This window comes from Saccoglossus kowalevskii, chromosome 7 (genome assembly GCF_978046115.1).
Source record: "Saccoglossus kowalevskii chromosome 7, keSacKowa6.1, whole genome shotgun sequence".
Classification (NCBI taxonomy): domain Eukaryota; kingdom Metazoa; phylum Hemichordata; class Enteropneusta; family Harrimaniidae; genus Saccoglossus; species Saccoglossus kowalevskii.
The window spans coordinates 10,968,144-10,994,793 of NC_140647.1; the positions used below are offsets into that span (position 1 = coordinate 10,968,144).

Consider the following 26,650-nt stretch of genomic DNA (forward strand, 5'->3'; position numbering starts at 1 on the left):
CGTATGCGTGGCGCGGCGCGTTCTTATTGATTGTCTCTACGTACGGAACTCGAATGAAACCAGCAACGCGTGGCACAATGGCAACATCGACATGATAACACACCTTCCTTTAACTGTTTAATTTTTATTCAGCAAAATAATTTAACTCTGTCAAGACTGATATATTACGCATTTCGTAAAATATATCTTTTTCACAAACTGGCCGGAAGAAGAAAGAATTGCGTCGATCTTCTCTAAAATAGCAAATCAGTTGATAAAGTTATGTTAGCATCAAAACAAATTGCTTAGAAAATATGTTATTAGTAAAGAAAATGTGTTAGTTTTTGAGAGATGAATTAATTGTGGTTTTAATAAAAATGTTACTTATCACTCTTCATGTTTTTATTATTACTCAAATTAATTTTTTTTCTGCGAATTTTTTGTAGACTTGAGAATTTCAAAAGCAGATTTCTATACTACCTGTAATGTCTGCTTATTAGAATATAAAAATTAACATTTTTTCTTCACAGATTTAAAAAAAAACGGTAAAATAGCCTAGAACCCAGAGGATTTCACTGATATCGCAAAATTATTCCTGGACAAATCTATAGAAACTCGAGGTGGGGATAGTAACCAGTACTTGAATATTAAAAAATACTTGCATTGCCAGAGACACATTACTGTCATAATGTAGGCATGTGTTGCTAAGATACCAAATATAAATTTATTTTTGTATCATTTTTATAAATACAATTTGATCAGAGGTCAATTCTCTGCAAAGTGTTGGAAACTATACATCTGAAATACTAAAGTGTCAACTCAACACTCCCAGTAAGTTGGAGTTATCTTTCCTTGTATTTACCAGTAATTAGACAAATGTCATCATCGAGCATCTACAGACTGTGTTCTGGTTTCATGTACTGAAGACAGTCAAAAGTGAAGAACATCAAACAAAGTAATTTTAACAAATACATTTTATTCTAGAATATTGCTCTGATGAATAGCACAGAGTTATCTCTCAGAAAATGGTCACATTATCATATACACACAAAAAAACTATCTGTGACGGAAAAAAATATCTGTGACGGAATCTGACTTGTAAAAGCACTATATAAGTTTGCGTTACATGTAATATAAATGGAACACTCAAACTGGAGAAACTAGATATACTGAGTTAGACTAGATCACAAGAAAGATGTTCATTAATTTATTGAATGGTTTCAGCTGTTAGTATATCAGTGTTCCAAATCTGATAAAACTCATCTTAAAATAGTTGTATTTCTGTTTATGGTATTATTATAAATTTGTATTATCTGCAATATTTTGATAGAAATCTTTGAATACCGAGAAACTGATCAATTTCAATAGTTACACTATTCACCAGTCAGCAATATGGACCTGGATTTTGCCTGCTCACTGAATGAATCATTGTCTGGATAACCTAAAATAAGATGCACTAATCTAGGAAATGTATAACATTTGATGTAATGAAAGAGTTGTCATGAATATTTAGAACCAGGTGTTGTGCAAGAATCATTTTGTTTGATTGGATACTCATCAAATCACAGTACAAACTATTAAATGCTAATAATACAGTTATAATCAATGTACTGCCAAAATATTTTTTATAAACATTATATAAATCATGCTTCATGTAAAAAATACAAGCAAAAATCATATAAAATCTGTAAATGCTATTGCGAAAAGACTGATCACCTCAACAAATCACAGAATGCATGCATACACGTAAAGATTTCTATGAAATATGCTGTCAACTGTCTTACTAACAGTTGTCACAGAGTCATGCTGATATCTGTCCATGCGACAAAAACAGGGTAGGTAAAATACTTGAACAATTTCCATAATGACTATAGTAATTTGACCAATGCCTTACTGCACATGAACGTGAAGAAAAGACAATGGAAAGTAAGTTTATCCTTATTATAAACATATTCTTAAATGTGTTCATAAAGCGACAATGTTCGATAAAATGCAAATAAGGGTTGGATTTGTTCTAAACACACCCTTTCTCAAAGAACGGTAGTACAATAAATATAGAAGTGCTACTAATACATTATGCAGAATACTAATTACAAACTAAATTAAATATATATTTTTTTAAATCACATGGATAAAAAAAAATTTCCTTGAATTTTAAATTGTGAATTGTCAGCTATAGGATTACCCCCGGTAACCTTTTCTGTCATGGTGAAAATAATTACTGTATTGTTAACTTTTTATTCTACAAAGATGCAGCCCTCTTATTGATACTGTCTTTGATGTCTTCAACAACTTTTAGTGCAGCTTCTGGGATACGTGTACCTAAAAACGTAGGGAGGGAAAAGTTGTAGAATATGAATTTTTGATAGAGTTTAATCAATATTGTGTTTAAAGTTGTTTTTGGATACTACATATATATATTTGTATAAAATTAGCATGAACTTCGATATTTTAAAATATTCGCAAATTAATTGAGAAGTTGAATTAATTGCAAACATTCAGCAGTATTAAACTCCTTAAAATTATACAAATTTTAGGTTTCATCACAGCTGAATGTTTAAAACATATTTCTAACAATACACACATATTAATACTATTAAATATACTAAAGTATAAATAAATCTATAACTAACACCTCAAAGGGCTGTTTTAGAGCAGGTACTTATGGTTAACCCTAACTATGTGTTCATATAACTTATTATTTTCTGTTTTAACTCTGAATATTGTGGAGAGTTTGACGCTGGAATAAAAATAAACTATTATGGCCATCTATTTATTTTGTGAAATATCTACAAAAGTCTAAATCTCCTTGACAACCAATATGCATACATGTAAAAAAAAAAATTTTTTTTGGAATACCACAAGAATTTTATTCACAATTTGTGTTTTAAACTACCTATGGTTCAAAATTAGACATTGCAGGAATTCTCACATAACATTGTTTATTACAATGACTAAGTATCAACAAATTCCTAAAACTTTTGATGAAACTGTATAGATCAAGCTAAACACTAGATCAGTGTAGTGTATGCCACTGAGATAAATGTCAGTTAATTTTAGTATCTGTTAGTATTTACAAAACTGTTACGTACCAGGTCCAAATATACTTGTAACTCCAGTTTCATAGAGAAAGTCGTAATCTTTGGGTGGAATGACTCCTCCACATATCACAAGAATATCTCTGTGAAATAAATGACAGATAAATGAATGATGATAAGCTGTGTATTTTACACTGTATAACAATATTGTCCCATTACCTACTTGACTAAACTGAGTTTAACTCACTGTATTCATGCTAGAATATGTCATGTGTAATATATTTATATCAATAAAGTTTACAATTTTGTACAAGTGCAAGATGTGTTTTATGAATCACTGTCTGAAGTACCCCAGTTAAATTTTAAAATCAATAAGGCTGAATCTTGAAAATGTGTCTCTCATTAAATCAAAAGATTAATGCTATACTACTTTACAATGTGTATAAATACTGTATACCAGAAGATGGTAGCATTGAAACTAAACTAAGGATTCGAATAACTGTGGTACACAGTATTTTGGAACAAATTGTAATTTTATTCAAATACATCAAAATGAAATTCTAATATACAATCATATAATCTGAAATGATTGTTCTGAAGTGCTGAAATTATTATATTATTATTATACTTTTTGTGTAAATTCAGATAATCACATAATAGTCTAAAGATTCTAATAAAGCACTAGGAATGCTCTTGGTGTACAATATTAAAAGTCACAGTGACTCTCAGGAAATATTGTTAGATCAAAAATCTTTAAATAATAGAACTGTTGAAAATTAAATGGTATACAGTCCATCCATCTTTACCTTTTAAAATGACTATTGTCACACCCGCCTGTGCTCATAATAGAAGACATTCATCGTATACTATACGCAAACGCACACACACGTACGCAAGTATGCAAATACCCTCATTCACAAAAAGCAGGTGAACTGAGAACTTTTAGCCAATTACAAGTGTGCAAAGCATAACTTGCCTAACTTGCTTCCACTTTTTGGAGAATAATATAGTGCAAAAACTTACGGTCTACCAAGTTCCTTTAATTCTTTGACTAATTCTGGCACCAGGGATTTATGACCCGCGGCCTGCGTACTGACACCTACGGCATGAACATCAGCATCCACAGCTTGTTGGGCAACTTCCCTTGGAGTCTAACAAAGAAGAAGCAAACAAATAAATAGAGTCAATAAGTCATATTTATATTATTATGAAGTTTAGATTGCCATGTTTGTAAATTATGGAGATTATGAACAGACACACTGTATTCTATCAAAGATGTTTCAAAATTCTTGCTCATTCTTTAGAGCCTTTGTATTAACTGTGTAATATACACATTCGATTTTCTCAGGGACTAGCTAAGTGACCCTCATTTTTTTATTGATACTTTAGTATCAATCTCTCAGTGTACTAAAAATGAGAAAATTCTCAATGTTTTGGAGAAACTGTATTCAACATCCCTAATTGCTAACACATGCTGGTAGTTTGGAACAAACCTGGAATAAAGGTCCAATGTCTACATCAAAGCCAACATCAGCAAAGCCTGTGGCAATGACCTTAGCACCACGATCATGTCCATCCTGTCCCATTTTGGCTACCAAGATTCTTGGACGACGACCCTCATTTTCAGCAAATACCTACATAACACAAGTATTCAAAAAAATATATAGGGGTATTTGATTTCAGTAAGATACAAGTAACAGTGAATTTATTGTAAGATAATCCAACATTGTTAACTAATGTGACATTATATATTGGCACATACTATCAACAAATTATACAGCAAATATTATGGTTATTCATATGAAGCAATAATATTTGGTGAAAACGGCCAATAAATTTACAAATGGATACACTTTGCATGGTTTCAGAGAAAAAAAAATGGACATCTTATGAAAGTGATTATTATTCCTTAATGCTAACTTAAACTTTGTTGCTTATAACAATATAAACCTTCATAATTGTTTTCTTAATTTTAATCGAGGTCAATGAGAAATAAAAATTTTGAAAAAATGTGCGAAACATTACCCCAAAAACATTTAAGTTTTGAGTAGTACATTATATACTAAATAATATACTTTCCATTCACTTACATCAATTTTCTTAATACATTTTCCAAGATCATCAGTTTCACCATATTCACCCTTGTAGACACCACTAGCCATTCTATCTGTTGCTTTATGTCTTCCAAAAACTGTTTCCATAGCTTGGGATATCTCACCGACTGAACAACGAGCTCTAGCAGCCTAAAGTAGACAAACATCAGTAATTCCATTTTTTTTGGTATAATCAAACCATTGAGATACACATGTATAACATTTTATACAATTCCCCAAAGAATAATACCTACAACTGTGATTGGCTGAACATTTTTTTATTCGTTTAACCGACAGCCAATCAAATTTAATCAAATTCAAATCAATGTGCATACATGAATATATAATTATTGTCCCATCAACTTTTTAAAAATTTTATCCAAACAAGTATGAGAATTGATAATTGAAAATTAAACTAAATGGCCACCTATCTGCCATTTTGAATCAAATTACAAAACATGAGAATGACGCTAATGCTAAGTTTGAATAAAATCAACATGGCTGAGAATGTTGTTTTTTTTGAACAAAAATGTCCACCAGTTAATAAAATGCAACAAAATGCCAAACAAATTGACATGCACTTTGTTTCTGTACCAACTTTCAACAAAATTGCACCAACATAACATTAACGAACTAACTATGTCTGACAAACTAATAGACAACAGTAACTGAACTGTACCTTTATTGAGAGATCCAATAGGTTACCATCACCACTACGACAGCACTCGGTGATTGCAGCCAATGCAGCTTCAGCCTATATAACAAATATCTTTAGTTATCTCATCTAAATGTACACCATAATCTGTACATCAGATTTCAATTTTTGCAAATGCGCGATACCGTGGCATAATACACAATAAGTGGGTGTGTTCCATTGCAGCATTTCTTCTGCCAGTATACAAATAGGATAATGTTTTTTAGCAAATCTGCCAAATAGGCCAATTTACTTTAGTTTCAGATTATAAAACATTTTGTAAAACATAGTTTATTCAAATATTTTTAAAATTTTTATTAACTAGTAGTTATAAAAGCATTTTGAAAAATTTTGAAAGCAGTTTTTAATTATCACTAAATTTTCTTGGAATTGCTCTACTCCTGGCAAATACTTTAAAGCAATTAGCCAGTATGCAATTATCTGGACCCAATGAAATATATGCAAATATTACATCATAGGTCTACTGGTAAGGAAAAGATCATTAACTCAAAATTCAGAAATGTGCCAAAGTACATTAATTGGAATAATATCCGAGTATGCTACGTCAAAAACAAGACAAATGATTCTAGAGTATGTATAATTGATAGCAACAATCAACCCCAATCAATAATATATCTTACACATCACTGCTACAAATGACTGTGCTTAATAGACGAGTTTGAAGTTCCCTGAATGCCTGGTTATAACCATGTTAAATTATTGGTTGTTTTCTCTCATATGTACCAAGATATCATAAATCATAGTTTGTTTTGCTTTATTGTGTGATTATGATTCTACATACTTGTTCCATACTTAATTAAACATTTTGTAAACATTCAAAAGGTACGAAAACCAGAAATACATCAATGCCGATTGATTCAAGATCAATCCTCTCGTTCACTCAGCATACAATAACACTCACTTGAAAAGTAGATGAGCAACCAGGAAAATTTATACATGGCTATTTTATGAAAATATTTGTTTATTATTACAAAAGATTTGTTGTTAAATACAAGACATGGGTTCATGCAACACAACAGTTTGCAAAGACGAAACATGTACTCATGAGCCACTCAATGTAGAATTTAGTGTACATACTAACAGTATATACAAAGACTATGTTCAAAAGCACACCATAAGCTGCATACAAATACTTGTATGTTACTTACTGCTTTAGTGTCTCTCGTAGCCTTCATCTCCTTCAACCGAGCAATCTGTTCTTCTCTCACTTTAGTATTGTCCACAGACAACACATCTAAGGGATCTTCTTTGTCAAGTTTGTATTTATTAACACCAACGATTATCTCTGTGAATACACAGCATGGAGTTTCATTTGAGTTTGGGTTGAAGGGTCACATTAAGTAATACACAGCATGGAGTTTCATTTGAGTTTGGGTTAAAGCGTCACATTAAGTAATACACAGCATGGAGTTTCATTTGAGTTTGGGTTAAAGGGTCACATTAAGTAATACACAGCATGGAGTTTCATTTGAGTTTGGGTTAAAGGGTCACATTAAGTAATACACAGCATGGAGTTTCATTTGAGTTTGGGTTAAAGGGTCACATTAAGTAATACACAGCATGGAGTTTCATTTGAGTTTGGGTTAAAGGGTCACATTAAGTAATACACAGCATGGAGTTTCATTTGAGTTTGGGTTAAAGGGTCACATTAAGTAATACACAGCATGGAGTTTCATTTGAGTTTGGGTTAAAGGGTCACATTAAGTAACTAGAAGATTAGGCTCAATTCCTACAGGTTCTTCTCATCTGTACTTTGTGTTTCGGCAGCTTGAATATCACCATTGTAAGAACTCCTTTCATTAGGTTGAAAACAGATAAGGCATAGTATGGTAGTAGTTCTCTAAAATAAATGCATTTAATTATAAAATACTGAGATTGACTACCAGAATAATTTGAAAAAAAAATATATCTCTCACCTTTTTTGGAATCAATTCTAGCTTGTTTTTTAGCTGCACATTCTTCTATCCTGAGTTTTGGCATTCCAGCAGCTACGGCTGCAGCCATACCACCCAGCTCTTCAACCTATCGTGCACATACAATGAATTCAATTAAGCCAAACAAGTGGGCAAAATAACTCCATTGCATGTTTTAGCAGAGCAATCTTACAATAATAATAATGTATGCACACATGCAGTTAAAAAAAATAACCTCGTCTTTGTATAGATTATAAGTGTTTCCACTCCTGTGTTCAGATCTTATCACTGATAATAAGTTTATAGGGGATGTCCTGGGAAAACAACATAATGCTCCCAGGTGAAAGAGATCCATAAATGTAGGAGAAGGCAATTTAGTTTTTTTATATCACTTTTTCATTCTCTAGATATTCAACTTTTCATCAGTATTATGTAGTCCGCCATCTTGATACTTCAGCAAAGGATTGTGGGTAAAGTTGTGCTTTTTTCAATGAGGTCACATCATACAGTCACAGTATATGGTTATTAAAAATTTTACCATATTTATCCAGGTAAGAGCCCAGGGTCCTGAACATTTTTTTTATTACAAGTGTAGAAAAAGACCCCCTGGGCCTATGCCCAGACATGACCTCAATTCCTTTATTGTATCAAAATCTGGGGGCGGGTGTTTGCCCAGGCATGTGCTCTTACCCGGATAAATACGGTATTAAGATCATGAGCCCAATGTCTTCAATAAAGCACTGGTTGAAAGTGCATCTGTAATAGTATTCTATATATGATATTTATGTATTAATAAGAACACATGACTAGTATTGAATAATCTCATTACAAAAATATTCAAATCAAAGAAAGAAAGCTTAGAAAGAACGCAAATTTGAGTTTGCATCAAAAAACTAAAAGTATTCTAAAATAAATTGGCTGAACTTGATGTGAAAATGGTGGTCAAAAAAGCAAATACACAACATGCTTTTTCTGAATAAAGATTAACTTAAGAAGACACTTTTCAAAGTGCACCACTCCCTAGCATCTTCGAACATACCTCATTAATTACTTTCATAGCGGCATCACACAGTTCGTCTGTTAAACATTCCATCATATAGGAACCACCCCAAGGATCTGCTACCTGTGGAAACAATCAATATTTTGTTTTCACCTGTATACAACTAAACCATCAAATGTATCATGACTTCTCAAATTTCAATCTTTTCACCACCAGTTCCGTCTTTTCATCACAAATTACAAAATAGTCCCACTAATAGTCTGTGCTTTCCTTTAGAAGATTGTGACAAAAATAGCCACATTTTTTCAGTAAAAACTTAAAATTTACTCAAATTTTAACTGTTGGCTCCGAAATTAGGGTTCATTTCCAGAAATATTAAAGAATATAATAGTGCAGAACATTTGGACGAGAAAGTCTGGTGGTGAAAAGGTTAAAACAGTGTAACTATTACAACCTTATCTATTGAGAATCTAGATTAAATAACAAATGTATGGATAAGAAATTAACGATGCAATATACTTTCTTTGCACGACAGAGTATAAAAGTCTTGAAACAATTCAAAAATATATACCGTAAGCATTTTGCACAGAAAATACAGGCTAAAAAGTCATCACAATTACATAACATAGCAACTTGCAAGTCGAAATAGCTCCACTGTCCTAAAAGAACATGTGAACTTAATTTCATCAAACAAATTGTTCAAAAACGAAAATGTACACCTCAAATATCAAGGCAATCGGGTCAGCAGTGTTCAAGAAGAATTCCAAAATATCATTATTTGGCAAAAATAGAGAGTTGATGATATCGACACCAAATGAACAAATCTGATAGAGGTCCACCCATGGTACTTAAATATAACGTATCCAAGCATGTTTGCATATTTGATGACAGCAGAGACAAAAATTGCACTTGGTTGGGATTTATAATGATAAGATTCTCAAGTTTGAAGATGACCAGAATAACCAAAAATTGTTAGAGTAACCACAAGAAGACAATTTTAGGTGAAATTTAATGAATATCTTGAAAAATATATCAAGATCCCAAACTGGTTAATATCAAAGATTGAAAAAAATTGGAGTTTGTAACACCAAGATTTTTAATGTAATTTCCAATACCTTGCTCAGTTCTGCATTTCATAATCACTCACCTTTGTAATACCACTCTCTTCCTGTATTATGATCTGAGTGTTCCTGGCGACACGAGCGCTTTTCACTGTTGGTAATCCAAGTGCCTCATCAAATGAGTTTGTATGTAAGGACTGAGTTCCACCAAACACAGCAGCCATGCCTTCTATAGTTGTTCGTATAATGTTATTGTAGGGATCCTAGGACAACACAATGAATAATGAGATGCATTAATATATACTGTGCATTTTTATCAGTAACATTTTATATTTGAGTGGCATCCAAATCATCACCTGTTCAGTAAGTGACCATCCAGATGTCTGGCTATGGCAACGCAATAACATAGACTTTGCTTTCTTGGGCTTAAATTGCTCTTTTATTAGTCGTGCCCACAATCGCCTTGCTGCTCGTAATTTAGCGATTTCCATGTAGAAGTTCATTCCAATTCCCCAGAAGAATGACAACCTTGGAGCAAATTCATCAATATCCATACCAGCTGTTAAACCTGCAAAAACAAATACACAATAATAAATATAATCATGTATCAACACTGAACTACAGAGTTGTATTTTATTCAGTTGTTAGTATGCATGTAGATGCCCACATAAAATAACTACCCCATACAATAAATGAATGAAGATATAGCATTGCTGCAGTTGATACTTTCCCAAAATTGTTTCACTTCATAAGTAGATTGGACTCTAGATATTAAGTTAAGGAACTCAATGCAACATTATATTTAGTTAACACTATTCCAGTGATAAAGCCCTGCATACACATTTGTAGACTTTTTACTCTCATAGTGCCTCATATGATAAACAAAGATCAAAATCCAGACTTTATTGTTTACGGTAGATGAAACTGAATTTTCCAAGGAGGTCAGCTGTCTCACCTGTTCTGCAATATTCGATGCCATCAGCCAATGTGAATGCTAATTCTAATACAGCATCAGCACCTGCTTCTTGCATATGATAGCCAGAAATAGATATAGAATTGTACTTTGGCATGTTCTGTCAAGTATAAACAAAACAATAAATAGAATGGAAATAACTGCTATATGAAATATTGTCATTTATTGTTTGAAGAACAGGTAGTGGTTACCATGACATTTTGGAGACTGTCATATTGGATGATAACAAGAATTTATAAAAGGAGGGTATACAACTTTTATAACCATGTACAGTGATATACGAGGATGATCTAACAAGAATCAAACCATTGCGAGTTACTAATGCTTGAAAGAGATCCTGTTCATACACTTCAATAGCGTCACAGAACACAGTGGGTGTTATCGTCGCATTAAAAACACAAAATGTATTTACACACTTTGCAAATAAGAATGGAAAATCGAAACAATGGCTGTGAGAGGAGGAGTCAACTGGACTGCAGAGGGAACAAAATCATTGCTTGTTTTATGAAAACATACTTCTGGATGCATTAATCAGCAAATCTACCACATCTCAACATAATTGATTTCCATCAATTACAGAGTTACCAAGATTCAGACTATGGAAATACCGCAAGCATCATTCATTCAGGCAAACATTTCTACTAAGCCTGAATATATTCACACTATCAAATACTGTGAAATACTTTATTTTCACTGATTTTTGACTAGTTGAATGCGAGACATTAGAAAAAAAGTATATTCGCTGGATTTTATTTTCCCTGAAGCATTCCATTCAAAGCGAAAATAAAGCATTCTACAGTAGGTCATAAATCTATTGCAATCTCCTCAGAGTGAACTGTGTTTACTCACATGTGATGAATATTCAAAGATATCGGAGACAATTTTCATTGATGGTGCTGGTGGATAAATATAAGTATTTCTGACCATGAATTCTTTCAAAATATCATTTTGTATTGTCCCAGTCAACTGCTCTTGCTTAGCTCCCTAACAAAAGATACAAAACATTATTTTGCATACATTAACATCAGTACCCACAATGCCCTTCTCACCAAAACACAGCAAATTAAAAGATGCATCAGGAGGGATGTTATGCAACCACATTACCTGTTCTTCCGCAGCCACAATGTACATTGCCATTATAGGTAGAACGGCACCATTCATCGTCATGGAAACAGACATCTTCTCCAGAGGGATTCCATCAAACAGCAGCTGAATAAAGAATGATGTACAATTGTAACTTTAGTGATAATGGCATTCTAAGATTTTTGAAAATTCATAAAAATTTGTTTAAAGTAAAACTGAAGCAGATGTAGTTTTTATGGATACACCTAAATGTCACATGGCAATTTTGAAAGAAAACAGTGAGATAAGAGGCTTCGGATATTGAAATGCTAATTTCCACTGTCTTTCAAATGACACGTGTGTACTGTGCTTCCAGAAATAACAAATTGTTCACTTAAATATTCTTTCTAAAGTATGATACAATATTACATACCTTCATATCAACTACAGAGTCAATAGCTACACCAGCCATCCCCACATCACCATGGACGCGAGGGTTATCAGAATCATAGCTGTAAATAATGAAGTATAAAAATATGTAATGAAAAAAAAAGTTGAACTAAGCTTCCTAATCAAATCATTGACAAGTAAAATGTGAATGTAAATGTCATAGCATCCATGTCACCATGAGTAGTTATGAAAGTTCCATGCCCTTATTTGGTATTGTGTAATGGATTGGATCCTCTTGTCTTTTTGCCTAAAGGCTACTATAGAACAGAGTAGTATTTCCTCCCATTAGGGGTCAAATCAAAACTGTCCTTATTATGGGGCCCTGGTCTGGTTTTCAAAATAACACTGATTTCTTTCCTGGAAAACGTCACTTCATCTGTGGCTTGAGTTGAGTGTGAGGTTGTACCTCGCGGGTATGAATCTCTGGTAGGAAGCAAGGGAGTGCCAGACTGGTACAGTGTTAACTCCGGTATCCAGATAATGTCATGAAATGGAACGCAAGTTACAACCAAAAATAATAGTAAATTTTTTAATATGTAGAAAATTCATAAATTAAGGTAGAGATGCAGGTTCGTGGGCACTTTGGAATGAATTTTTTTTTTTGCTTTTTATTATCCAAAAAGTCTTGGCTATAGACTGTTGAAATTTTGTAGAATTGTGAATAGTGGAACATACTTAAAAAAAACATTTTAAAATATAGATAACAGGTGCAAAATTATCTCTTTTGAATGCTTAGCAAAATTTAGCAAGGCTGTACATAAATAATAAAAAAAAAAACCTGGTGAAAAATAGAAATGACGGGATCTCCATATTATGCACTGTATTTAACTTTTTAGAAAACGATAATACATTTAAATTTGAAACTGTAACAGCAATTTTAATTATGAGCATTAGCAAACTTCTTACTGAGTGATTTGTTATGCAAATTAGCAATTATCTCAGCTTCTTTTTAGTGCACATTTCAGAACTTTGAAAAATAATAGCTCCTAGACGCTTTGACCTTTTGTTTTGAAATTTTCACAAATGTGTTTATATTCAAAACGCCGTCGGGGCATTGTTTTTAGTTGAATAGTGTTACAGCAATCGTTCAGACAACTAGCCTGGGTGTTAATTTATGCATAAACTTGAAGTAGTGAAATTTGAGCTGCTGCCCTACAAAATTGACAACTGGTAGACAGTTTTCAAGACGGCACTTTCTTCATAGTAAACATATGTACCCATGAACCAATTTTGACAGGAAACAGAAGCATGGTTCAGAAGCTAATTTTTTTCAAATCACTTTTGACCAAAAAAGCACATTTTTGTGCATATTTCAAACTACAGTGTCCATAAAAATAAAATACTAACAAAACTTTAAAATTCATACAATAAGCTTTCCGAAAATATATAGTTTTGTGGACAAGGGAGGTTATCTTGGTTTCCTAATTAAAATACCTGTCAGGTAAACTGCATCTCTACCTTAACCAACTGACATTTATCCTAATAACAGAAACATGGTGATAACAACATTGTGACAGACACTCACCCTCTGTGTGTAGCTAGATCAAATGCTACACTCAATCCTTGCTGTCCTGCTTTGATATTATCTCTGTAGAACTTATTACTTTCTTCCACAGTACTGAAGCCAGCATACTGTAAGCAAACACAATAATACATTGATAATTATATATAGTCTTCACTCAAGTAAGTGAAAGATAGCTGAAAAAAAATACCTAAGTGCACAAAGAACATTTATATTATTACCACTTGTATGCCAGATGACTGGTCACATGACATCTGTGGTCAGATGACTGTACTTCACTGGAGTCTTGAGACAAGGAGTCACAGTGAACACTTCACTGGTGTCTTGAGACAAGGAGTCACAGTGAACACTTCACTGGAGCCTTGAGAGAAGAAGTCACAGAGAACACTTCACTGGTGTCTTGAGACAAAGAGTTAAAGTAAACACTTCACTGGAGTCTTGAGACAAGGAGTCGAAGTGAACACTTTACTGGAATCTTGAGACAAGGAGTCACAGTGAACACTTCACTGGAGTTTTGAGACAAGAAGTCACAGTGAACACTTCACTGGAGTCTTGAGACAAGGAGTCACAAGGAGTATCAGTGAACACTTCAATGGAGTCTTGAGACAAGGAGTATCAGTGAACACTTCACTCGAGTCTTGAGACAAGGAGTCACAGTGAACACTTCACTGGAGTCCTAAGACAGGGAGTCGCAGTAATCATGAAAATTCATTTTCTGAAATGCACTTTAAATTCAATAATATATAAAATTTAATAGAGGCTACAGTAATGCCATACCTGTCTGATGGTCCAGGGTCTTTGTGTATACATCGTAGGATATGGTCCTCTAGTGTAGGGATATTTACCAGGCAACTCTTCTGGATGGCTCACTGTATCTTGTCTTGTAAATACTGGTTTAATGTCTATGCCCTGAATAACCAAGACACCATTGCATTATAAAAAAAATTAATACTATCAACACATCTTTCTACCCATGTATCATGTCTGTTCCATGTGTTAAAGGCCATTGGATATTTTTGATATCCAACTTGATATCCAAAGGGCTATTTGATGATCTGATAGGTCAATGTACTAAATTTAAAATAGTGACATCAACACCAAAGATACTAATTCACGACAATACTTTTTTTTTAAATTAACTATTTGGAATATGGTAAATATGAATGCTTCTTTTACATACATTGTACCATTAGTTTTAGGCTTTCACCTACATGTGTTTTCTATTCTATTCTATTTTATTTTATTATTCTTATGAAATTGTTGAAAATACAGAAGTTAAAGCGAGAGAGACGTCACCTGTCCATGCGTCTGATGGCCATAGCGTGTCATTGTGTGTCAAACAAGCATCTACCCATGAGCCTTTGTGTTTTAGCACATGTTGTTATCATCGCTTTGGACTCAATTCCCATGTGTGTGCAGGCGACACCCCTCTCACTTTAATGTTATCAATGTGTTCCTAAAACAGTAAATATATTGACCCCCCCCCCCTCACATTTAAATCAGCAAAATGTTGAGTAGTGGCTAAAAATTGTCTGTAAACTGTATTCAAGAAACAGTGTTCCAATATACATATGATACACAAAACCTGTCCAAAAATGTAAGACTTTTAGTATATATATAGCGAATTTTTGGAAGTTGGACAGGTTTGTAGGAATTTTGCCTGTCAAATGAAATTTTGTATCTGCTTAAAATGTGGAATGTCTAAAATGACAGGTAGACAGATGCCTGGCTAAAATGTGGAATGTCTGTCTAAAATGACAGGTAGACAGATAGCTGGCTAAAATGTGGAATGTCTGTCTAAAATGACAGGTAGACAGATAGCTGTCTAAAATGACAGGTGGACAGATAGCTGGCTAAAATGTGGAATGTCTGTCTAAAATGACAGGTAGACAGATAGCTGGCTAAAATGTGGAATGTCTGTCTAAAATGACAGGTAGACAGATAGCTGGCTAAAATGTGGAATGTCTGTCTAAAATGACAGGTAGACAGATAGCTGGCTAAAATGTGGAATGTCTGTCTAAAATGACAGGTAGACAGATAGCTGGCTAAAATGTGGAATGTCTGTCTAAAATGACAGGTAGACAGATAGCTGGCTAAAATGTGGAATGTCTGTCTAAAATGACAGATAGACAGATAGCTGGCTAAAATGTGGAATGTCTGTCTAAAATGACAGGTAGATGGATAGCTAGCTAAAATGTGGAATGTCTGTCTAAAATGACAGGTAGACAGATAGCTGGCTAAAATGTGGAATGTCTGTCTAAAATGACAGGTAGACAGATAGCTGGCTAAAATGTGGAATGTCTGTCTAAAATGACAGGTAGATGGATAGCTGGCTAAAATGTGGAATGTATGTCTAAAATGACAGGTAGACAGATAGCTGGCTAAAATGTGGAATGTCTGTCTAAAATGACAGGTAGATGGATAGCTGGCTAAAATGTGGAATGTCTGTCTAAAATGACAGGTAGACAGATAGCTGGCTAAAATGTGGAATGTCTGTCTAAAATGACAGGTAGATGGATAGCTGGCTAAAATGTGGAATGTATGTCTAAAATGACAGGTAGACAGATAGCTGGCTAAAATGTGGAATGTCTGTCTAAAATGACAGGTAGACAGATAGCTGGCTAAAATGTGGAATGTCTGTCTAAAATGACAGGTAGACAGATAGCTGGCTAAAATGTGGAATGTCTGTCTAAAATGACAGGTAGACAGATAGCTGGCTAAAATGTGGAATGTCTGTCTAAAATGACAGGTAGACAGATAGCTGGCTAAAATGTGGAATGTCTGTCTAAAATGACAGGTAGACAGATAGCTGGCTAAAATGTGGAATGTCTGTCTAAAATGACAGGTAGACAGATAGCTGGCTAAAATGTGGAATGTCTGTCTAAAATGACAGGTAGACAGATAGCTGGCTAAAATGTGGAATGTCTGTCTAAAATGACAGGTAGACAGATAGCTGGCTAAAATGTGGAATGTCTGTCTAAAATGACAGGTAGACAGATAGCTGGCTAAAATGTGGAATGTCTGTCTAAAATGACAGGTAGACAGATAGCTGGCTAAAATGTGGAATGTCTGTCTAAAATGACAGGTAGACAGATAGCTGGCTAAAATGTGGAATGTCTGTCTAAAATGACAGGTAGACAGATAGCTGGCTAAAATGTGGAATGTCTGTCTAAAATGACAGGTAGACAGATAGCTGGCTAAAATGTGGAATGTCTGTCTAAAATGACAGGTAGACAGATAGCTGGCTAAAATGTGGAATGTCTGTCTAAAATGACAGGTAGACAGATAGCTGGCTAAAATGTGGAATGTCTGTCTAAAATGACAGGTAGACAGATAGCTGGCTAAAATGTGGAATGTCTGTCTAAAATGACAGGTAGACAGATAGCTGGCTAAAATGTGGAATGTCTGTCTAAAATGACAGGTAGACAGATAGCTGGCTAAAATGTGGAATGTCTGTCTAAAATGACAGGTAGACAGATAGCTGGCTAAAATGTGGAATGTCTGTCTAAAATGACAGGTAGACAGATAGCTGGCTAAAATGTGGAATGTCTGTCTAAAATGACAGGTAGACAGATAGCTGGCTAAAATGTGGAATGTCTGTCTAAAATGACAGGTAGACAGATAGCTGGCTAAAATGTGGAATGTCTGTCTAAAATGACAGGTAGACAGATAGCTGGCTAAAATGTGGAATGTCTGTCTAAAATGACAGGTAGACAGATAGCTGGCTAAAATGTGGAATGTCTGTCTAAAATGACAGGTAGACAGATATCTGGCTAAAATGTGGAATGTCTGTCTAAAATGACAGGTAGACAGATAGCTGGCTAAAATGTGGAATGTCTGTCTAAAATGACAGGTAGACAGATAGCTGTCTAAAATGACAGGTAGACAGATAGCTGTCTAAAATGTGGAATGTCTGTCTAAAATGACAGGTAGACATATAGCTGGCTAAAATGTGGAATGTCTGTCTAAAATGACAGGTAGACAGATAGCTGGCTAAAATGTGGAATGTCTGTCTAAAATGACAGGTAGACAGATAGCTGTCTAAAATGTGGAATGTCTGTCTAAAATGACAGGTAGACAGATGGCTGGCTAAAATGTGGAATGTCTGTCTAAAATGACAGGTAGACAGATAGCTGGCTAAAATGTGGAATGTCTGTCTAAAATGACAGGTAGACAGATAGCTGGCTAAAATGTGGAATGTCTGTCTAAAATGACAGGTAGACAGATAGCTGGCTAAAATGTGGAATGTCTGTCTAAAATGACAGGTAGACAGATAGCTGGCTAAAATGTGGAATGTCTGTCTAAAATGACAGGTAGACGGATAGCTGGCTAAAATGTGGAATGTCTGTCTAAAATGACAGGTAGACAGATAGCTGGCTAAAATGTGGAATGTCTGTCTAAAATGACAGGTAGACAGATAGCTGGCTAAAATGTGGAATGTCTGTCTAAAATGACAGGTAGACAGATAGCTGGCTAAAATGTGGAATGTCTGTCTAAAATGACAGGTAGACAGATAGCTGGCTAAAATGTGGAATGTCTGTCTAAAATGACAGGTAGACAGATAGCTGGCTAAAATGTGGAATGTCTGTCTAAAATGACAGGTAGACAGATAGCTGGCTAAAATGTGGAATGTCTGTCTAAAATGACAGGTAGACAGATAGCTGGCTAAAATGTGGAATGTCTGTCTAAAATGACAGGTAGACAGATAGCTGGCTAAAATGTGGAATGTCTGTCTAAAATGACAGGTAGACAGATAGCTGTCTAAAATGTGGAATGTCTGTCTAAAATGACAGGTAGACAGATAGCTGGCTAAAATGTGGAATGTCTGTCTAAAATGACAGGTAGACAGATAGCTGCCTAAAATGTGGAATGGCTGTCTAAAATGACAGGTAGACAGATAGCTGGCTAAAATGTGGAATGTCTGTCTAAAATGACAGGTAGACAGATAGCTGGCTAAAATGTGGAATGTCTGTCTAAAATGACAGGTAGACAGATAGCTGTCTAAAATGTGGAATGTCTGTCTAAAATGACAGGTAGACAGATAGCTGGCTAAAATGTGGAATGTCTGTCTAAAATGACAGGTAGACAGATAGCTGGCTAAAATGTGGAATGTCTGTCTAAAATGACAGGTAGACAGATAGCTGGCTAAAATGTGGAATGTCTGTCTAAAATGACAGGTAGACAGATAGCTGGCTAAAATGTGGAATGTCTGTCTTAAATGACAGGTAGACAGATAGCTGGCTAAAATGTGGAATGTCTGTCTAAAATGACAGGTAGACAGATAGCTGGCTAAAATGTGGAATGTCTGTCTAAAATGACAGGTAGACAGATAGCTGGCTAAAATGTGGAATGTCTGTCTAAAATGACAGGTAGACGGATAGCTGGCTAAAATGTGGAATGTCTGTCTAAAATGACAGGTAGACAGATAGCTGGCTAAAATGTGGAATGTCTGTCTAAAATGACAGGTAGACAGATAGCTGGCTAAAATGTGGAATGTCTGTCTAAAATGACAGGTAGACAGATAGCTGGCTAAAATGTGGAATGTCTGTCTAAAATGACAGGTAGACAGATAGCTGGCTAAAATGACAGGTAGACAGATAGCTGGCTAAAATGTGGAATGTCTGTCTAAAATGACAGGTAGACAGATAGCTGTCTAAAATGACAGGTGGACAGATAGCTGTCTAAAATGACAGGTAGACAGATAGCTGGCTAAAATGACAGGTAGACAGATAGCTGTCTAAAATGACAGGTAGACAGATAGCTGTCTAAAATGACAGGTAGACAGATAGCTGTCTAAAATGACAGGTAGACAGATAGCTGTCTAAAATGACAGGTAGACAGATAGCTGTCTAAAATGACAGGTAGACAGATAGCTGGCTAAAATGACAGGTAGACAGATAGCTGGCTAAAATGACAGGTAGACAGATAGCTGGCTAAAATGACAGGTAGACAGATAGCTGGCTAAAATGACAGGTAGACAGATAGCTGGCTAAAATGACAGGTAGACAGATAGCTGTCTAAAATGACAGGTAGACAGATAGCTGTCTAAAATGACAGGTAGACAGATAGCTGTCTAAAATGACAGGTAGACAGATAGCTGTCTAAAATGACAGGTAGACAGATAGCTGGCTAAAATGACAGGTAGACAGATAGCTGGCTAAAATGACAGGTAGACAGATAGCTGGCTAAAATGACAGGTAGACAGATAGCTGGCTAAAATGACAGGTAGACAGATAGCTGGCTAAAATGACAGGTAGACAGATAGCTGGCTAAAATGACAGGTAGACAGATAGCTGGCTAAAATGACAGGTAGACAGATAGCTGGCTAAAATGACAGGTAGACAGATAGCTGGCTAAAATGACAGGTAGACAGATAGCTGGCTAAAATGACAGGTAGACAGATAGCTGGCTAAAATGACAGGTAGACAGATAGCTGGCTAAAATGACAGGTAGACAGATAGCTGTCTAAAATGACAGGTAGACAGATAGCTGGCTAAAATGACAGGTAGACAGATAGCTGGCTAAAATGACAGGTAGACAGATAGCTGTCTAAAATGACAGGTAGACAGATAGCTGGCTAAAATGACAGGTAGACAGATAGCTGGCTAAAATGACAGGTAGACAGACAGCTGTCTAAAATGACAGGTAGACAGATAGCTGGCTAAAATGACAGGTAGACAGATAGCTGGCTAAAATGACAGGTAGACAGACAGCTGGCTAAAATGACAGGTAGACGGATAGCTGGCTAAAATGACAGGTAGACAGATAGCTGGCTAAAATGACAGGTAGACAGATAGCTGGCTAAAATGACAGGTAGACAGATAGCTGGCTAAAATGACAGGTAGACAGATAGCTGGCTAAAATGACAGGTAGACAGATAGCTGGCTAAAAGCCTGACACTCACAGAGCTAGAGATTCAAATTTATTTATGGCGACATAAAGCTATGAAATGCAAACATGAGATAAATAGGATCTTCAATTTGTATTAAAGGAAAAGTTAAACTAGCCAACATGCATGATTGTGTAGTTGCCATGAACTAGTATGAATACTTTAAGATGATTTTTATTATTGTTGCACACATTGTGCGAATGAGAGAGCTTCGTGAACAAATGTGTGTCAAGTTTAAACTTGCTTATTAATTTTTGTAGGCTCGATTCCAAAAGCTCAGAAGATATTAGAAGAAAATTACTACTTATCACACGGTCATGAATTGGAGATTCTCCACATATGTAATGTGAGCATACTTACTTCGGGGGTATGCCATGTTAGTTTTTCCACAGGATCAGCTCCTTTCAACTGCTTTTTTCCCAACTCTCTCCATTCCGGATGCAAGGGTTCTCTGTGTATAAGTCTTGCACTGGACACAGCAGGAACAGATGTCTGGAATAAATAATTTAAAAGTTGCATTCTCTATACAAGAAATAATATTACTGTAAAATCTGTATTAGAAACCGTGGCTTCTATTAAAATGGTACAATGCAATAGAGGGGATGAGGCTTCTATTAGAGCATCTACACATATGAGAAATGACGAATTTTTGGTTCTCAATTATTCAAAAAGAATGGGTGCGACTTCTATTAGGGATGCGGCTTCTAATACAGATTTTACGGTATAACAAAATTGTATTTTTTTCACCCCCTCCTGTATAATAGACTATTCTTTTTGAACATAGCATTCATATTGCCATTCATTTAACAGTTGGACTTTGAAGTCAAACATGATCTTTTGAATTATGAAAGTATTTTTTGATTTCAAGAACTATATTTTGGAAAAAAATTAAAAAAGGGGTCAATGACTTAATTATTTGTAAATACATGGCAGTTACAACATAGTGTATGCTAACGCATAGAAAGTGTCCTCACATGAAAACTTCCTGAACATCTCTTTACGACCATACCCATGTCATGAAACTGTATTTATCAATATTAAGTAGATAAGAAGGTGTCATACATCATCATTTGTGTAACCTGTGCTGGATGGACATTGGTGCAGAGTTCAGTATATGTCACCATTTTGAATATTATGCTGGTAATTAATTATTATTTTCAAATTTTCAAACTCCAAACCATGATAAAAAAATACCGACCCTGAACCTACCCCGGTACTCTCCAAAAACTATTACACTCATCTTGTGCAATTACTATCATCGCCATATTGTTCCTTACACTAAAACTGCAACATTGAATTTCTATAAAATCATATTTAAAGCCTGCCACAATTTTATGACATTTTCTCAAATATAATAACTACCAGTAATAGGGTAGGTTGGGTTATAGGAATGAAAATGATTTTTTTTTCATTGGCCACATTAGTGTTGAAAGGTTATTTGTATTACAATTAAAGGGTGGCAGTCGTCGTGCCGCGTCCTGTTCGATATGGGAATCATTGTGACGTATACAATGAGTGTAAAATACATTGTTTATTTACATGAAATTCCAACACGCGCTGCGCGACGACCACCGCGCTTTAACTTTGAATAGCGAGTCTTGCATGTATTATGAAAATCCTATGAGGAATGCATAACAGCAGCCAGTTCTTTCATAATGGTTTGACATTACGTTTATTATGTTTCTTTCCATTGATTTCTCTGAATTTTGTACTTTTATTATTCTCAGTGCAACAACGACAACTAAATTGAACATATTTATGACGCAGTCAAAGCATTCCCTTCAACTTTATAATTATTTATAAATTTTACAAACTAAAAGCAAGAGGCTTCTATTGGCTAATTGGAATGTTTTCAAATGACATCATTGTGCATTATGTTCACTGATTGGCTAGTTGGATTCAACTTGTATTTCAACTAAAATTTAGAAATATTTATAAAGATGAAAGGAATGCTTTTGCCAAAAATATGTTCAATTTAGTTGTTCATGGTGGAATTAAACAAATTGCAGTATATTTTTGTGTACATTTATTAATGTATATTTTTTTCGCTAACAAATTTGGAAACCGATGGCTTACTAGTATTTTTGGCAGAGCTCCAGAAGGAGTACCTACACTTTATGCAATTTTTTTTAAAAATTATGCTAATTTATTCATGACGTAGCAGTTTCTGTGCTCATGAATATTCATTAATTTGTGGGTCAATACATTTTAAAAGGGGCGATATATTATTTTTGGGGGAAGAGTTAGAAAGGGGGATTAGCAATCCTTAGGGGGTCAATACAAAAGAAGGGACCCATTTGGAGAGCAGCCATGCTCCTCGTGTCTGTTGTTGCACGTGACCTACAGCTGTCAACTGTGTTCGTTCTTCGACGACTTCGACTGGCTTCCATGTGGGGTAGTATTCTTGTGTTCTGTTTGACTTGAGTTTTTTGAATCCGCTGTTTATGTTTTTAACGTCTTTCATGTCTTTTGTAGGAGTGTCCAATCCGTGATTCGAACTTGCGATCTTTGAGTTCCCAGCGCACTGTCTTGTCCTCTGTACCACGAGTGTCTTCACACAAGAGATAGGATTTAAGTCCTATTCATAGGAGCACTGTCTTCACTAGCATTTAAAAATCTAACTAAACATACTGGATTCGAAACAGCAATTGCTCACATTGCTGACATAGTACAAATCAACTGAGCTATGTGGGTAGTCATGCAAATTAAATAATTTGTTGTCATATTTAGCTTTATTGCCAAATGGCGTTTGCGAGAAAAAGATGGGCAGGCAAGGGAATTGAACCCAGGTCCTCCTGATCACTATGCAGAGAATTGACCCACAAGACCACATTCGATTGACTGGATGTGTTTGCATTTGATAAGACTATATAGTGTGTATATATATAGAAATACAACATATTTCTATTATTGAGTTACAATTGTCCAAAAAATTGCCAATTTTGTGTTTTTACTTGTGTAAACTATATGCATGCCATAACCCGTTAGTGTACATCTTGCCAATTGGGTGTTTGCCATTTGCGTTGCCCATACCTGACCTGACCCGACCCTAACCCTAATGTCAAGACACATTCCTGTTAATAATTCCGTTGCCCATACCTGACCCGACCCTAACCATAATGCCAAGACACGTTTTTGTTTATAATTGCTCAATAATGATACTCTGTTGTGCACTGTCTGCGGGTAAGGTGCATTGATGTCAACTGATTAAACAAGTCGCATTTAAGTAATTTCCACTATTAACAAGTGGTTAAATTGTGACAATAAATGTGTGGACAAATATTTGAGATTAATTTTGGTGTAGACAACTCTCGTTTAATTATTTTACACCATTACAAGTTGTTAAATTGAGAGAATAAATGTCTCAACAAATATTAAATACTTAGTTTGATGTAAACAACTCACGTTTGATTAATTCCCACAATTACAGGTTGTTAAATTGAAAGAATAAATGTGCGGACAAATATTTTAGACTTATTTTTGTGTAGACATCTCTCGTTTGATTAATTCCCACAATTACATGTTGTTAAATTGAGAAAATAAATGTGCGGACAAATATTTTAGACTTATTTTGGTGTAGACAGCTCTCGTTTAATTATTTTACACCATTCCAAGTTGTTAAATTGAGAGAATAAATGTATGGACAAATATTTTAGACTTATTTTGGTGTAGACAGCTCTCGTTTGATTAATTCCCACAATTACAAGTTGTTAAATTGAGAGAATAAATGTGCGGACAAATATTTTAGACTTATTTTGGTGTAGACAGCTCTCGTTTAATTATTTTACACCATTACAAGTTGTTAAATTGAGAGAATAAATGTGCGGACAAATATTTTAGACTTATTTTGGTGTAGACAACTCTCGTTTAATTATTTTACACCATTACAAGTTGTTAAATTGAGAGAATAAATGTATGGACAAATATTTTAGACTTATTTTGGTGTAGACAGCTCTCGTTTAATTATTTTACACCATTACAAGTTGTTAAATTGAGAGAATAAATATGCGGACAAATATTTTAGACTTATTTTGGTGTAGACAGCTCTCGTTTAATTATTTTACACCATTACAAGTTGTTAAATTGAGAGAATAAATGTGCGGACAAATATTTTAGACTTATTTTGGTGTAGACAACTCTCGTTTAATTATTTTACACCATTACAAGTTGTTAAATTGAGAGAATAAATGTATGGACAAATATTTGAAACTTATTTTGGTGTAGACAACTCTCATTTGATTAATTCCAACAATTACAAGTTCTTAAATTGACAGAATGAATGTATGGACAAATATTGACCATTATATTTGTGAGTAAATACCTGTTGTTTAATTAATTTCCACCTCTACAAGGTTGAGAGAATAAATGTGTCGACAAATATTTGATACTTATTTAGGTGTAAGAACTCATGTTGCAAGTTGTTAAAATAATGAAATAAATATACTGGTATCATTGGATATTTGATTTAATTGTGAAACTTTCTAACAAAATGTTAACTGCTGGCTTCGAACCCTCAATCAACAATTCCGCAGACACGGTATAAATTCAACAACACCACAGAAGATATTCGTCTGTTGCCTGAATTGTTTTCGTAATATAGGGAACGCCATCGACACTTTAACAAAACTTACCTTGACTTGGGTCTTGTTTATCTCTTGTCACAATCTGGAAACTGTTGAACAAATTGCGCGTCGTCCAGTTTAAGACGTTAGTTATTTTATTATTTATTCATTCAGTTTTGTATGGTGGAGTTTTGTGAGGTTTATTATTTTTTTGCGACGTTCTTTGTTTACTTGTTTACGGTTTGAGAGATTTCAGTTTATTTGATTTACGTTTTTACGGTAGCTCTGAGCGGGACTCGAACCCACTGTCTTTTCAAGCTAATTTTGTTTTATTCTGATGGCACGCTTGTGTACCACGCCACGACGTTGGTCATTAAGTGGTGTTCATTTTTCTAACTACTCCAGTGTTCCGATGAGTTGAACGGAAAAGCCAAAACGATTGCTGGTTTCTGATTGCTTCGGTTCTGGTGAGTGTGTATCTAGTGTGATTCGAACCCATGTCGTTTGTATTGGGCGTTTTTCTATTTCCCATGTTAGCTACGCCGTAATATGCAACCACTTCCCCGTTTTATTGTGATTTTGAGTGTTTAATGATGTCTTCCTCACGCGTCACGCCATGACCCAGTTTCAACCACACGGCCATTTTGCAACACAGTTCGTGACCCTCGGCGTCACCCGACTGACTATATGAGCGTTCTCTTCAACTGTTAAGCTAGTAGGATTTATTACCGTTATTATCATTATATTGTCACGTGATTTGTTTTACCTTATGTGTAATGTCTTAAGTATCTTTATTGTAATTTGTATATACCAATTCGTATATACCGAGGAAACGACCCCGATTGAAGGTCATGTATTTTATGACGTCACCAATTCGTGTGTAGGTACTGCTTCTAGATCTGTGCCGTATTTTTTACTTGCCTGCCTTCTGTACTAAGGAAACAATGTCAACAGCATAAGTGACATTAGTATTGTCTGTCTGTCTGCGATCTACTGACATTGATATCTAATCCGGGGTTTCTAGGTCAATGACATGTTGGGTCTGCTGTCGAAAGTGATCGTGCTAGACTTTAAGTTTACCTCAGCCTCAGGTAACAATAAAAAATATTGTTATCGGAGATGCTGTTTTGAGCTAAATCAGAATAAAATGTGCACATCGCGCAGGTCAATGACCCAAATACTAGGACAAGCAAACAGATATATATGATGGACAATTCATTGCGTCGTATACATTGCAATTACACAATACCTTGTTTAACTGCCGAAGCAAGTCTTGCCTTGCTACTACCGCTGCTCGCAGCATCTTCGCTGTCGTAGTTCAAGACAAAACAGTGAATTTACGACCAGTATCCTCCAATAACCGCGACTTGACCCCAGACTGAAATGCTGCTAA

At 34.9% G+C, this 26,650-nt stretch overlaps 1 protein-coding gene across 1 annotated transcript; it reads right to left on the reverse strand.

Moving 5' to 3' along the window:
* Positions 1-1,134: 1,134 nt before the first annotated feature.
* Positions 1,135-26,629, reverse strand: Mut (methylmalonyl CoA mutase). Its single transcript, NM_001184909.1, has 19 exons — positions 26,507-26,629; positions 21,056-21,187; positions 14,584-14,715; positions 13,810-13,916; positions 12,268-12,346; positions 11,877-11,981; positions 11,622-11,756; positions 10,755-10,872; positions 10,156-10,367; positions 9,886-10,062; positions 8,778-8,861; positions 7,742-7,847; positions 6,974-7,110; positions 5,790-5,864; positions 5,108-5,260; positions 4,511-4,651; positions 4,041-4,168; positions 3,072-3,160; positions 1,135-2,301 (listed from the first exon to the last, which is right to left on the reverse strand). Exons 1-19 carry the CDS (start codon positions 26,558-26,560, stop codon positions 2,222-2,224), a joined length of 2,244 nt encoding a protein of 747 aa, NP_001171838.1. The 5' UTR covers positions 26,561-26,629; the 3' UTR covers positions 1,135-2,221.
* Positions 26,630-26,650: the final 21 nt, after the last annotated feature.